This window comes from Anolis sagrei, chromosome 13 (assembly GCF_037176765.1).
Source record: "Anolis sagrei isolate rAnoSag1 chromosome 13, rAnoSag1.mat, whole genome shotgun sequence".
Taxonomy (NCBI): domain Eukaryota; kingdom Metazoa; phylum Chordata; class Lepidosauria; order Squamata; family Dactyloidae; genus Anolis; species Anolis sagrei.
Window position 1 is genome coordinate 13,651,889 of NC_090033.1, and position 15,990 is coordinate 13,667,878.

Sequence of the window (15,990 nt, forward strand, 5' to 3'; positions counted from 1 at the left end):
TCTTGGTTTTCTCCGGTGTGTCTTTACAATGGTTTCAAAGGGGAGGGTGCTGCCACCTAGTGGCCGAGAAAAGGATAGCCACAGATAAGTGTTTCTCTTTTTTTAAAAAAGTGTGTGTAGAAGGAAGGAAGGAAGAAGGGAGGGAGGGAGAGAGAGAGATAGATAGATGCATAGATAGATAAGATAGATAGCAAGATGGATGGATGGATGGATAGACAGATAGATAGATTGATAGATGGCAAGATAGATGCATAGATAGATAGATAATATAGATAGCTGGATGGATGGATGGATAGATGGATAGATCAGATAGCAAGATGGACGGACGGATGGACAGATAGATAGATAGATGCATAGATAGATAAGATAGCAAGATGTAGGGATAGATAGGTAGATAGATAGATGCATAGATAGATAAGATATCTGGATGGATGGATGGATAGATAGATGCATAGAGAGATAAGATAGATAGCAAGATGTATGTATAGATAGATAGATAGATAGATGCATAGATAGATAAGATAGCAAGATGTAGGGATAGATAGGTAGATAGATAGATAGATGCATAGATAGATAAGATATCTGGATGGATGGATAGATAGATGCATAGAGAGATAAGATAGATAGCAAGATGTATGTCTAGATAGATAGATAGATGCATAGATAGATAAGATAGCAAGATGGATGGGTGGATGGATAGATAGATAGATAGATAGATAGGATAGCAAGATGTAGGGATAGGTAGGTAGTTAGGTATGTAGATAGATAGATGCATAGATAGATAAGATAGCAAGATGGATGGATGGATAGGATAGGATAGGATAGCAAGATGTAGGGATAGGCAAGTAGATGATAGATAGATAGATAGATGCATAGATAAGATAGCAAGATGGTTGGATAGATAGATAGATAGATAGATAGATAGATAGATAGATAGGATAGCAAGATGTAGGGATAGGTAGGTAGTTAGGTATGTAGATAGATAGATAGATGCATAGATCGATAGATACATAGATAGATAGATAGATAGATAGATAGATAGATGCATAGATAGATAAGATAGCTGGATGGATGGATAGGATAGGATAGGATAGCAAGATGTAGGGATAGGCAAGTAGATGATAGATAGATAGATAGATGCATAGATAAGATAGCAAGATGGTTGGATAGATAGATAGATAGATAGATAGATAGATAGATAGATAGGATAGCAAGATGTAGGGATAGGTAGGTAGTTAGGTATGTAGATAGATAGATGCATAGATCGATAGATAGATAGATACGTAGATAGATAGATAGATGCATAGATAGATAAGATAGCAAGATGGATGGATAGATAGATGGATGGATAGGATAGGATAGGATAGCAAGATGTAGGGATAGGCAAGTAGATGATAGATAGATAGATAGATAGATAGATGCATAGATAAGATAGCAAGATGGTTGGATAGATAGGATAGCAAGATGTAGGGATAGGTAGGTAGTTAGGTATGTAGATAGATAGATGCATAGATCGATAGATACATAGATAGATACATAGATAGATAGATAGATAGATGCATAGATAGATAAGATAGCAAGATGGATGGATGGATAGGATAGGATAGCAAGATGTAGGGATAGGCAAGTAGATGATAGATAGATAGATAGATAGATGCATAGATAAGATAGCAAGATGGTTGGATAGATAGATAGATAGATAGATAGGATAGCAAGATGTAGGGATAGGTAGGTAGTTAGGTATGTAGATAGATAGATGCATAGATCGATAGATACATAGATAGATAGATACATAGATAGATAGATAGATAGATGCATAGATAGATAAGATAGCTGGATGGATAGGATAGGATAGCAAGATGTAGGGATAGGCAAGTAGATGATAGATAGATAGATGCATAGATAAGATAGCAAGATGGTTGGATAGATAGATAGATAGATAGATAGATAGATAGATAGGATAGCAAGATGTAGGGATAGGTAGGTAGTTAGGTATGTAGATAGATAGATAGATGCATAGATCGATAGATACATAGATAGATAGATACATAGATAGATAGATAGATAGATAGATGCATAGATAGATAAGATAGCTGGATGGATAGGATAGGATAGGATAGCAAGATGTAGGGATAGGCAAGTAGATGATAGATAGATAGATGCATAGATAAGATAGCAAGATGGTTGGATAGATAGATAGATAGATAGATAGATAGATAGATAGATAGGATAGCAAGATGTAGGGATGGGTAGGTAGTTAGGTATGTAGATAGATAGATGCATAAATCGATAGATAGATAGATACATAGATAGATAGATGCATAGATAGATAAGATAGCAAGATGGATGGATAGATAGATGGATGGATAGGATAGGATAGGATAGCAAGATGTAGGGATAGGCAAGTAGATGATAGATAGATAGATAGATAGATAGATAGATAGATAGATGCATAGATAAGATAGCAAGATGGTTGGATAGATAGGATAGCAAGATGTAGGGATAGGTAGGTAGTTAGGTATGTAGATAGATAGATGCATAGATCGATAGATACATAGATAGATACATAGATAGATAGATAGATGCATAGATAGATAAGATAGCAAGATGGATGGATAGGATAGGATAGGATAGGATAGGATAGCAAGATGTAGGGATAGGCAAGTAGATGATAGATAGATAGATAGATGCATAGATAAGATAGCAAGATGGTTGGATAGATAGATAGATAGATAGATAGGATAGCAAGATGTAGGGATAGGTAGGTAGGTAAGTAGATGATAGATGCATAGATAGATAAGAGCAGGATGGATGGATAGATGCATAGATAGTTGCATAGACAGATCAGATAGCAAGATGGACGGACAGACAGACATAGATGCATAGATAGATAGATGCATAGATAGATGATAGATGCATAGATAGATAAGATAGCAAGATGTAGGGATAGACATGCATAGATAGATAGACAGATGCATAGATAGATGCATAGATAAGATAGCAAGATGGATGGATGAATAGATAGATAGATAAATAGATAGATAGAAGGATAGGATAGGATAGCAAGATGTAGGGATAGGTAGGTAGGTAAGTAGATAGATAGATGCATAGATAGATAAGATAGGAAGGATGGATAGATGGATAGATGCACAGATAGATAAGATAGATAGCAAGATGTATGGATAGATAGATGATAGATGGATGGATGCATAGATAAGATAGCTGGGTGGATGGATGCATAAATAAGATAGCTGGTTGGATGGATTGATTGATTGATTGATTGATAGCAAAATAGATATACAAATAGTTGGCAAGATAAATAGAAGGATGGGTGAATAGATAGATAGATAGATAGATAGATGCATAGATAAGATAGATAGCAAGATGGATGGATAGACATGGCATGATGGATGGATAGATAGCAAGATAGAAGGGTGGATAGATGCATAGATAAGATAGCTGGATTGATTGATAGCAAGATAGATATACAAATAGATGGCAAGATAAATAGGATGGATGGATGGATAGATAGATGCATAGATAAGATAGCTGGATGAATGGGTTGATTGATAGCAAAATAGATATACAAATAGTTGGCAAGATAAATAAAAGGATGGATGGATGGATAGATAGGTAGATAGATAGATGCATAGTTAGATATGATAGCAAGGTGGGTGGGCAGGTGGATGGATACGTGGATGTAGCGTACCTGGATTTCAGTAAGGCCTTCGACAAGGTCCCCCATGACCTGGCAAGGAAACTAGTCCAATGTGGGCGAGGCAAAACTACGGTGAGGTGGATCTGTGATTGGTTAAGTGGACGAACACAGAGAGTGCTCACTAATGCTTCGTCTTCATCCTGGAAAGAAGTGACGAGTGGAGTGCCATCAGCAGGGTTCCGTCCTGGGCCCGGTCCTGTTCAACATCTTTATTCATGACTTAGATGAAGGGCTAGAAGGCATGATCATCAAGTTTGCAGACGACACCAAATTGGGAGGGCGAGCCAAGATTCCAGAGGACAGGAGCAGGATTCAAAACGATCTTGACAGATGAGAGAGATGGGCCAAAACTAACAAAATGAAGTTCAACAGTGACAAATGCAAGATACTCCACTTTGGCAGGAAAAACGAAATGCAAAGAGACAGAATGGGGGACAATGCCTGGCTCGAGAGCAGGACGTGTGGAAAAGATATTGGAGTCCTCGTGGACAATAAGTTAAACATGAGCCAGGAATGTGATGTGGCGGCAAAAAAAGCCAATGGGATTTTGGCCTGCATCAAGAGGAGCATAGTGTCTAGATTTAGGGAAGTCATGCTACCCCTCTATTCTGCTTTGGTTAGACCACATCTGGAATATTGCGTCCAATTCTGGGCACCACAATTCAAGAGAGATACTGACAAGCTGGAATGTGTCCAGAGGAGGGCGACTCAAATGATCAAGGGTCTGGAGAACAAGCCCTATGAGGAGCGGCTTGGGGAGCTGGGCATGTTTAGCCTGAAGAAGAGAAGGCTGAGAGGAGATATGATGAGAGCCATGTATAAATATGTGAGAGGAAGCCACAGGGAGGAGGGAGCAAGCTTGTTTTCTGCTTCCTTGGAGACTAGGACGCGGAACAATGGCTTCAAACTACAAGAGAGGAGATTCCATCTGAACATTAGGAAGAACTTCCTGACTGTGAGAGCCGTTAAGCAGTGGAACTCTCTGCCCCAGAGTGTGGTGGAGGCTCCTTCTTTGGAAGCTTTTAAGCAGAGGCTGGATGGCCATCTGTCAGGGGTGATTTGAATGCAATATTCCTGCTTCTTGGCAGAATGGGGTTGGACTGGATGGCCCATGAGGTCTCTTCCAACTCTTTGATTCTATGATTCTATAGGCAGACAGACGTCATGGATGGATGGCAAGATGGGTGGATAAATGCATAGATTGGGTGGATGGATGGTCAGACAAATGGCATGATGGATGGGTGGGTGGATAGATAGATCGATAGGGTAGATAGATAGATGCATAGATAAGATAGCTGGATGGATGGATACATAGACAAATAGATGGCAAGATAGAAGGATGGATGGATAGGTTGATAGCAAGATATACAAATAGATGGCGAGATAAATAGAAGGATGGATAGATATACAAAAAGATGGCAAGATAGATGGATAGATAGGTGCATAGATAAGATAGATCACAAGATGGATGGATAGATGGCAAGATGGATAGACAAATAGATGGCATGATGGATGGATGGATGGATAGATAAAGGCCAAGCTTCTTGTATGCTTCTGCAAAGATGTTTAGAGTGGCTTGTAGGTCTTCTGAATGCCCACAGATGACATTGTCATCAACATACTTGAGTTCTATAACAGATGTTGTGTCCTTGGTTTTGGCTTCAGTCTGTTGAGGTGAAATAACTTGCCATCTGTCCGATAGATGACTTCCACTTCCCATCAACAAGATGAAGAATCATAGCGATGAAGATGGAAAATAAAGTTGGGGCAATAGCACATCCCTGTTGAACACCTTAATGGAAATCTATGCACGTTTACACACACACAAAAGTGCAGTATGTTTCTTTACAATGATTTCAAATGGGAGAATACCACCATCTAGTGGCTGAAAAGAGGATAGCATAAAAGTAAAAAATATATATAGTATGTTTGGCTACTTCCACCAGCTACGAGGGGGAAAGACAAGGGCAGCATGGTAATAATAATAATAATAATATCCATCTCTCTCTCTCTCAACTTCCTATCTATCTACCTACCTACCTACCTATCTATCTATCTATCTATCTATCTCTATCTACCTATCAACTTCCTATCTATCTTTCTATCTATCTATCTCTATCTATCTAGATCTTAAGGGTTGGACTAGTTGACCTTTGTGGTCCCCTCCAACTCTGGGATTCCATCTATCTATCATCTACCTATCTATCAACTTCCTATCTATCTATCTATCTCTATCTATCTATCTAGATCTTAAGGGTTGGACTGGATGATCTTTGTGGTCCTTTCCAACTCTGGGATTCCATCTCTCTCTCTCTCTCAACTTCCTATCTATCTATCTCTATCTATCTACCTTTCTATCAACTTCCTATCTGTCTGTCTATCTATCTATCTATCTATCTATCTATCTCTACCCATCTAGATCTTAAGGGTTGGACTGGACGACCTTTGTGGTCCCCTCCAACTCTGAGATTCCATCTCTATCTATCTCTATCTACCTATCTACCTATCTATCTATCTATCTATCTATCTATCGTCTTCCTATCTATCTATCTATCTATCTATCTCTACCCATCTAGATCTTAAGGGTTGGACTGGACGACCTTTGTGGTCCCCTCCAACTCTGAGATTCCATCTCTATCTATCTCTATCTACCTATCTACCTGTCTATCTATCTATCTATCTATCTATCTATCTATCTATCATCTTCCTATCTATCTATCTATCTATCTATCTCTACCTATCTAGTTCTTAAGAGTTGGACTGGATGACCTTTGTGGTCCCCTCCAACTCTGGGATTCCATCTCTGTCTATCTATCTCTATCTACCTATCTATCTATCAACTTCCTATCTATCTATCTATCTATCTATCTATCTCTACCTATCTAGTTCTTAAGAGTTGGACTGGATGACCTTTGTGGTCCCCTCCAACTCTGGGATTCCATCTCTGTCTATCTATCTCTATCTACCTATCTATCTATCAACTTCCTATCTATCTATCTATCTATCTATCTATCTATCTCTACCTATCTAGTTCTTAAGAGTTGGACTGGTTGACCTTTGTGGTCCCCTCCAACTCTGGGATTCCATCTCTATCTATCTATCTCTATCTACCTATCTATCTATCAACTTCCTATCTATCTATCTATCTATCTCTACCTATCTAGTTCTTAAGAGTTGGACTGGATGACCTTTGTGGTCCCCTCCAACTCTGGGATTCCATCTCTGTCTATCTATCTCTATCTACCTATCTATCTATCTATCTATCTATCAACTTCCTATCTATCTATCTATCTATCTATCTCTACCTATCTAGTTCTTAAGAGTTGGACTGGTTGACCTTTGTGGTCCCCTCCAACTCTGGGATTCCATCTCTGTCTATCTATCTCTATCTACCTATCTATCTATCTATCTATCTATCTATCATCTTAAGGTTTGGACTGGATGACCTTTGTGGTCCCCTCCAACTCTGGGATTCCATCTCTATCTCTATCTATCTATCTATCTATCTATCTATCATCTTAAGGTTTGGACTGGATGACCTTTGTGGTCCCCTCCAACTCTGGGATTCCATCTCTATCTCTATCTATCTATCTATCTATCTATCTATCTATCTATCTATCTATCTATCTATCTATCTATCATCTTAAGGTTTGGACTGGGTGACCTTTGTGGTCCCCTCCAACTCTGGGATTCCATCTATTTATCTCCCTATCTATATCTATCTCTTATAGGATGGACTGGATGGCCCTTGGAGGGTCCCCCCCAACCCTGGGATCCTTCCTTCCTTCCTTCCTTCCTTCCTTCCTTCCTTCCCTTCCCTTCCCTTCCCTTCCCTTCCCTTCCCTTCCCTTCCCTTCCCTTCCCTTCCCTTCCCTTCCTTCCTTCCTTCCTTCCTTCCTTCCTTCCTTCCTTCCTTCCTTCTTTCCTTCCTACCTTCCTCCCTCCCTCCCTCCCTCCCTCCCTCCCTCCCTTATCTACCTCCCTGTCCATCTTCTATCTAGTTGCCTTGGTCCTGGTCTTTTCCCATTCTGGGAATCATGGGTTGGATTGGATGCCCTCTTGGGGTCCCTTTCCAACTCGAGGGGTCTATCCTAGGTCTCTCCCCCCCCCCTCAAAATCCAAGCCTTGGGGTGAGATGAACCCCCATCCCGTGGAGTCTCCCCCAACCCACCTCCCACCTCCCCTTTCCTGCTGCGACCTTTATGCGACTTTTGTCGCAGGGCTTCCCACACCTTTTGGGGGGCTCCTAATCTCAATTTGGGGGGGGGGGTGGGAGAGGAGGCCAGGTCCCCTCCCTCCCTCGGAAAAGGACAAACAAAAATCCGGGATGGGATGCGGTTGCCAAGGCAACCAGACTGGACGTCAGCGCAGGCGCGGAGGCTGGGGCAGAATCCCTCTCCTTTGGGGGAAAGGAAGCCAGGGAGGAAGGAAAGGCAACAAGGAAGGAAGGAGCCTTCCCCTCCGGCTTGGGGACCCCCTTCCCTGGTAGAGAAGAAGAGGGGAGCCCCCTCCCCTGAACCCCAAAGGGAGCTTCCTGGGCGTTTTCCGCGGCCATCTTCGCAGCCTCGCCCTCCGCAGCGCAACGTGAGGAAGAGGAGGAGGAGGAAGAGAAAGAGAGGGAAGGAGCCATGCGAGGAAACGAGGAGGAAGAGGAAGAGGAGGAAGAGGAGAAGGGCATCCCTTTCCCCCCGGGCCTCTCCGGTGAGCCTGGCTTTAAGGGGAGGCGTCACACCTGGGGTCACACCTGGGACTCCTTCACTCCTTTTCCCCTTCCTTCCTTCCTTCCTTCCTTCCTTCCTTCCTTCCTTCCTTCCTTCCTTCCTTCCTTCCTTCCTTCCTTCCCTCCCTCCCTCCCTCCCTCCCTCCCTCCCTCTTTCCCTCCCTTAAACCCTTCCCCTTTCTTTCCTTGCTTCCTTCGCCTCTCCCTTTTTCCTTCTTCTTTCCTTTCCTTCCTTCTTTCACTCTTTCCTTCCTTCCTTCCTTCCTTCATCCCTTACATCCTCCCTCCTTCTTTGCCTTTCCCCTCCCTCCCTCCCTTCCCTCTTTCCCTTTTCCCTTCCTACCTTCCCCTTTCTTTCCTTGCTTCCTTCATCTCTCCCTTTTTTCCTCCCTCTTTCCTTCCCTTCTTCCTTCATCCCTTACATCCCCCGCTCCTTCTTTGCCTTTCCCCTTCCTTCCTTCCTTCCTTCCCTCTTTCCCTCCCTTAAACCCTTCCCCTTTCTTTCCTTGCTTCCTTCGTCTCTCCCTTTTTCCTTTACTTCCTTCTTTCACTCCTTCCCTCCTTCCTTCATCCCTTACATCCTCCTTCTTTGCCTTTCCCCTCCCTCCCTCCCTCCCTTCCCTCTCTCTCTTTTCCCTTCCTCCCTTCCCCTTTCTTTCCATACTTCCTTCATCTCTCTCTTTTTTCCTCTCTCTTTCCTTCCCTTCTTCCTTCATCCCTTACATCCCACACTCCTTCTTTGCCTTTCCCCTTCCTTCCTTCCTTCCTTCCTTCCTTCCTCCCTTCCTCCCTTCCTTCCTTCCTTCCTTCCCTCTTTCCCTCCCTTAAACCCTTCCCCTTTCTTTCCTTGCTTCCTTCGACTCTCCCTTTTCATCTCTCCTTCCCTCCTTCCTTTCTTCCCTCCTTCCTTCCCTCCTTCCTTCATCCCTTAAATCTTTCTTTCCTCCCTCCCTCTTTCCCTTTTCCCTTCCTTCCTTCCCCCTTTCCCTCCCTTAAACCCTTCCCCTTTCTTTCCTTGCTTCCTTCGACTCTCCCTTTTCATCTCTCCTTCCCTCCTTCCTTTCTTCCCTCCTTCCTTCCCTCCTTCCTTCATCCCTTAAATCTTTCTTTCCTCCCTCCCTCTTTCCCTTTTCCCTTCCTTCCTTCCCCCTTTCCCTCCCTTAAACCCTTCCCCTTTCTTTCCTTGCTTCCTTCGCCTCTCCCTTTTTCCTTCTTCTTTCCTCTCCTTCCTTCTTTCACTCCTTCCCTCTTTCCTTCATCCCTTACATCCTCCCTCCTTCTTTGCCTTTCCCCTTCCTTCCCTCTTTCCCTTTTCCATTCCTCCCTTCCCCTTTCTTTCCTTGCTTCCTTCGTCTCTCCCTTTTTCCTTCTTCTTTCCTTCCCTTCCTTCTTTCACTCTTTCTTTCCCTTTTTCCTCCATCCCTTACATCCTCCTTCCCTATTTGCCTTTCCCCTTCCTTCCTTCATTCCTTCCCTCCCTCCCTCTTTCCCTTTTCTATTTCTCCCTTCCCCTTTCTTTCTTTCCTTGCTTCCTTAATCTCTCCCTTTTTTCCTCCCTCTTTCATTCCCTCCTTCCCTCCCTCCCTTATATCCTTCCCCTTTCTTTTCTTGCTTCCTTCGCCTCTCCCTTTTTTCCTCCCTCTTTCCTTTCCTTCCTTCTTTCACTCTTTCCTCCCCTCCTCCCTGCATCTCTTCAATCCTTCCTTCCCTTCCTCTTTCCCTTTTCCCTTCCTTCCTTCCCTCTCCCTCTTAAACCCTTCCCCTTTATTTCCTTGCTTCCTTCGCCTCTCCCTTCCCCCCTTTCCTTTCCTTCCTTCTTTCATTCTTTCCTTCCTGCATCTCTTCAATCCTTCCTTTCTCCCTTTTTCTTTCCCTTTTCCCTTCCTCCCTTCCCTCCCCCTCTTAAACCCTTCCCCTTTCTTTCCTTGCTTCCTTTGTCTCCCGCTTTTTCCTTCTTCTTCCCTTTACTTCTTTCTTTCACTCTTTCCTTCCCTCCTTCCTTCATCCCTTACACCCTTCCTCCCTCCCTCTTTCCCTTTTCCCTGCCATTCCTCCCTCTCTTAAACCCTTCCCCTTCCTTTCCTTGCTTCCTTCATCTCTCCATTTTGTCTCTACTTCCTTCCTTCCTTCTTTCCTCCCTTCCTCCCTCCCTCCCTTCCTTTCTTCCTTCTCTCCTTCCTTATCCCTTAAATCTTTCTTTCCTCCCTCCCTTCCCCTTTCTTTCCTTGCTTCCTTCATCTCCCCCTTTTTCTTTCTTCCCTCCCTTTCCTTCCTCCTTTCACTTTTTCAATCTCCCCTTCCTTCATGCCTTAAATCGTTCTTCCCTCCCTCTTTCCCTTTTCCCTCCCTCCCTTCCTCCCTCCTTCCTTCCTTCCTTCCTTCCTTCCTTCCTTCCTTCCTTCCTTCTTCCCTCTTTCCTCCCTCCCTATCACTTTCTTCTCTCCCTCCTTTCCTCTTTCCTCCCTCCCTCCCTCCCCCCCTTCCTTCCTTCCTTCCTTCCTTCCTTCCTTCTTCCTCCTTTCCTCCCTGTTTTCTTCCTCCCTCCTTTCCTCTTTCCTCCCTCTCCTTCCTCCTTTCACTTTTTCCATCTCCTCATCCTTCATGCCTTAAATTCTTCTTCCCTCCCTCTCTCCCTTTTCCCTTCCTTCCTTCCTTCCTTCCCTCCCTCCCTCTTTCCCTTTTCCCTCCCTCCCTCCCTCCCTCCCTCCCTCCCTTCCTTCCTTCTTCTTTCCTTCCTCCCTCTTTCCTCCCTCCCTCCCCCTTCCTTCCTTCCTTCCTTCCTTCCTTCTTTCCTTCCTCCCTCTTTCCTCCCTTCCTCACTTTCTTCTCTTACTCCTATTTCCTCCCTCCCTCTTTCCTTCCTCCCACCTTCTCTCCTTCCCTTCCTCCTTGGATGGCAGAAGGGGGTTGGACCAGATGCCCTTTGGGGGTCCCTTCCCTCTCTGTGGAGTGACAGAGTCCTTTCACCTGACCCTTCCTTCCCTGATCTCCGCTCCTTCCTTCTTTTCCCAGAAGACGAGGAGGGTCTCCTGGAAGCTCTGGAGGACTTCTACCCGAACGAGGAGCTGCTGAAGAAGAAGAAGAAGCCGAAGAAGACCAAGGAAGCCAAGGCCTCCAAAGTCAAGCGGAAGAAGAAGGAGGTAAAGTGGAGTCAAGGAAAGGGTGGGAAGCCTTGCTCTGGAAAGAGGGGATGGGGGCCTCCTTCCCTGTCCATGGTCCTGAAATCTCTGTCCGTGGTGCTGAAAGTTTTGCCTCGACTCCTTCATAACACAGATTGTTTGGTTTGCCTACTCTGGAACATTCAACACATAATTGTCCTTCTTTAGGGGTCCCTTTCAAATCTAGGATACTATATCTCTCTCTCTGTGTGTGAATCATATCTATATCTATGACTGGATGGCTCTTTGTCAGGAGGGCTTTGATTACGTTTTCTTGCCCTGGTGAAGGCAGTTGGGTTGGATGTCCTTGAGTATTTTCTGTTAGTCATGGGGGTTCTGGGTGGGAAGTTTGCCCCAATTCTTTCGTTGATGGGGTTCAAATTGATTGTAGGTGAACTATAAATACCAGCAACTACAACTCCCAAATGTCAAGGTCTATCTCCCCCCCCCCCCCCCAAACTCCATCTGTGTTCCTATTTGGGCATATGGAATATTCATGCCAAGTTTGGTCCAGATCCGTCATTATTTGAGTCCATGGTAGTCTCTGGACGTAGGTGAACTACAACTCCCAAACTCAAGGTCAATGCTCACCAAACCCTTCTAGTGTTTACTGTAGTTTATGGGAGTCCTGTGTGCCACATTTGGTTCAATTCCATCATTGGTGGAGTTCAGAATGCTCTTTGATTGTAGTTGAACTATAAATCTCAGCAATTCCAACTCCCAAATGTCAAGGTCTATCTTCCCCAAACTCCACCAGTGTTCACATTTGGGCATAATGAGTATTTGTGCCAAGTTTGGTCCAGATCCAGCATTGTTTGAGTCCATGGTAGTCTCTGGACGTAGGTGAACTACAACTCCCAAACTCAAGGTCAATGGCAACCAAACCCTTCTAGTGTTTTCTGTAGTTTATGGGAGTCCTGTGTGCCACATTTGGTTCAATTCCATCATTGGTGGAGTTCAGAATGCTCTTTGATTGTAGTTGAACTATAAATCCCAGCAACTCCAACTCCCAAATGTCAAGGTCTATCTTCCCCAAACTCCATCAGTGTTCACATTTGGGCATAATGAGTATTTGTGTCAAGTTTGGTCCAGATCCATCATTGTTTGAGTCCATGGTAGTCTCTGGACGTAGGTGAACTACAACTCCCAAACTCAAGGTCAATGCTCACCAAACCCTTCTAGTGTTTACTGTAGTTTATGGGAGTCCTGTGTGCCACATTTGGTTCAATTCCATCATTGGTGAAGTTCAGAATGGTCTTTGATTGTAAGTGAACTATAAATCCCAGCAACTCCAACTCCCAAATGTCAAGGTCTATCTTCCCCAAACTCCACCAGTGTTCACCTTTGGGCATAATGAGTATTTGTGTCAAGTTTGGTCCAGATCCATCATTGTTTGAGTCCATGGTAGTCTCTGGACGTAGGTGAACTACAACTCCCAAACTCAAATTCAATGCTCACCAAACCCTTCTAGTGTTTTCAGTTGGTCATGGGAGTCCTGTATGCCCTGGTTGGTTCAATTCTATCATGCTATTTGATTATAGGTGAACTATAAATCCTAGCAACTACAACTCCCTATCTATCTATCTATCTATCTATCTATCTATCTATATCTATGGCTGGATGGCTCTTTGTCAGGAGGGCTTTGATTACGTTTTCTTGCCCCGATGAAGGGAGTTGGAATGGATGGCCTTAAGTATTTTCTGTTGGTCATGAGGGTTCTGTGTGGGAAGTTTGCCCCATTTCTGTCATTTGTGGGGTTCAGAATGCTCTTTGATTGTAGGTGAACTGCGAATCCCAGTGACCACAACTCCCAAATGTCAAGGTCTATTTCCCCCAAACTCCATCTGTGTTCATATTTGGGCGTATTGAGTGCTTGTGCCAAGTTTGGTCCCGATCCATCATTGTTTGAGTCCACAGTGATCTCTGGATGTGGGTGAACTACAACTCCCAAACTCCCAAGGTCAATGGCAACCAAACCCTTCCAGAGTTTTCTGTTGGTCATGGGAGTCCTGTGTGCCAAGTTTGGTTCAATTCCATCAGTGGTGGAGTTCAGAATGCTCTTTGATTGTAGGTGAACTATACATCCCAGCAACTACAACTCCCAAATGACAAAATCATAATTTGTTTGAGTGGTGGTCACTCCTTGTGTTGTGAGACGTTTTGTTGCCAAATTTGGTGTGATTTCGTTCACTGGTTCTTTTGTTTTTAAGGTACTCATTATGCACAGAACATTTATATATATATAGATTATATTATATTATATTATATATTCTTATCTATCTAAATAAAAATCTAATTTTCATTTGTGGGATTAACATAACTCCAAAACCACTGGACGAATTGACCCCAAATTTGGACACAAGACACCTCTCAGGCCAACAAGTGACCATCGCTCACAAAAACACTGAAAAACACAGCAGAAGGGACTTTAAAAGCTAAAAATAATACATTACAATGCTTGCGTAAAACCACATATATACACATATATACATATCCAAAATACATATACACAGACTGAGCCACAGCAATGCGTGACAGGGGACGGCTAGTATAATTATATAATTATAAGATACTAGCTGTCTCTTGCCACACGTTGCTGTGGCCCAGTCTGTGTATATGTTTTTTGTGTGTCTATATATGTGTTTATGTGTTTGAATATATTTGTGTATGTGTGTATATATTTGTGTTAGCATATATCTATAGATAGATAGATAGATAGATAGATAGATAGATAGATAGATATGTGGGTGTATATATGTGTGTGTATATGTGTGTATTTCTGTGTGTGTGTGCTTGTGTATATGTATGTCTATATGTATAATTATATAATTATACTAGCTGTCTCTTGCCACACGTTGCTGTGGCCCAGTCTGTGTATATGTTTTGTGTGTGTGTGTATATATGTGTTTATGTGTTTGAATATATTTGTGTATGTGTGTATATATTTGTGTTAGCATATATCTATGTTTGAATATATTTGTGTATGTGTGTATATATTTGTGTTAGCATATATCTATAGATAGATAGATAGATAGATAGATAGATAGATAGATAGATAGATAGATATGTGGGTGTATATATGTGTGTGTATATGTGTGTATTTCTGTGTGTGTGTGCTTGTGTATATGTATGTCTATATGTATAATTATATAATTATAAGATACTAGCTGTCTCTTGCCACACGTTGCTGTGGCCCAGTCTGTGTATATGTTTTGTGTGTGTGTATATATGTGTTTATGTGTATGAATATATTTGTGTATGTGTGTATATATTTGTGTTAGCATATATCTATAGATAGATAGATAGATAGATAGATAGATAGATAGATATGTGGGTGTATATGTGTGTGTGTATATGTGTGTGTGTATTTGTGTATTTCTGTGTGTGTGTGTGCTTGTGTATATGTATGTCTATATGTATATGTGTGTGTGTCTGTATGTATGTGTATTTCTGTGTGTGTGTGTGCTTGTGTATATGTATGTCTATATGTATATACTATATATGTGTGCATGTATGTATGCATGTGTATATGTATGTGCATTCTTGTGTGTGCTTGTGTATATGTGTGTGTGTCTGTATGTATGTGTATGTGTATTTCTGTGTGTGTGTGTGTGCTTGTGTATATGTATGTCTATATGTATATGTGTGCATGTATGTATGTATGCATGTGTATATGTATGTGCATTCTTGTGTGTGCTTGTGTATATGTGTGTGTGTGTGTCTGTGTGTATGTGTATGTGTATATATATATGTATATACTAGCCGTCCCCTGCCATGCGTTGCTGTGGCCCACATGGAGGGAAAAAAGGAGGGAAAGAAAGGGAAGGAGGGAGGAGAGATGGAGAGAGGGAGGAGGGAAATAAGAGAAGAGGGAAGGATAGAGGAAGGAAGAAAGGAAGGAAGCGGGGGAAGAGGGAAGGGAAGAATGAAGGAAAGAAAGAGGGAAGGAGAGAGGAAGGAGGGAGGAAAGAGACAGAAGAAATGAAGAAACGGAAAGGGTGGAGGGAGACAGGATAGAGGGAAGGAGGGAGAGAGGAAGGAAGGAAGGAAGGAAGGAAGCGAGGGAAGAGGGAAGGGAAGGATGAAGGAAAGAAAGAGGGAAGGAGAGAGGAAGGAGGAAAGAGACAGAAGAAATGGAAAGGGTGGAGGAAGACAGGATAGAGGGAAGGAGGGAGAGTGGAAGGAAGGAAGGACAGAAGGGAGGTTTGGCCCAATTCTATCGTTGGTGGGGTTCAGAATGCTCGGTGATTGTTGGTGAACTATAAATCCCAGCAACTACAACTCCCAAATGTCAAGATTCTATTTCCCCCAAACTCCACCAGTGTTCACATTTGGGCATACTGAGTATTCTTGTAGAGTTTGGTCCAGATCCATCATTGTTTGAGTCCACAGTG

At 42.8% G+C, this 15,990-nt stretch overlaps 1 protein-coding gene across 4 annotated transcripts in view; it reads left to right on the forward strand.

The window, feature by feature from the left end:
• The first annotated feature begins 8,229 nt into the window (after positions 1-8,229).
• CHD5 (chromodomain helicase DNA binding protein 5) overlaps positions 8,230-15,990 on the forward strand; it is a 105,290-nt gene continuing 97,529 nt past the window's right edge. For 3 of the 4 annotated variants that reach the window (XM_067472800.1, XM_067472803.1, XM_067472802.1), the window contains exons 1-2: positions 8,230-8,419; positions 11,451-11,578. In XM_067472800.1, the coding sequence (XP_067328901.1) occupies positions 8,347-8,419; positions 11,451-11,578 (201 nt within the window). In that variant the 5' untranslated portion in view covers positions 8,230-8,346. The remainder of the gene's footprint in view (positions 8,420-11,450; positions 11,579-15,990) is intronic. The other variant, XM_067472801.1, reaches the window with a different exon arrangement.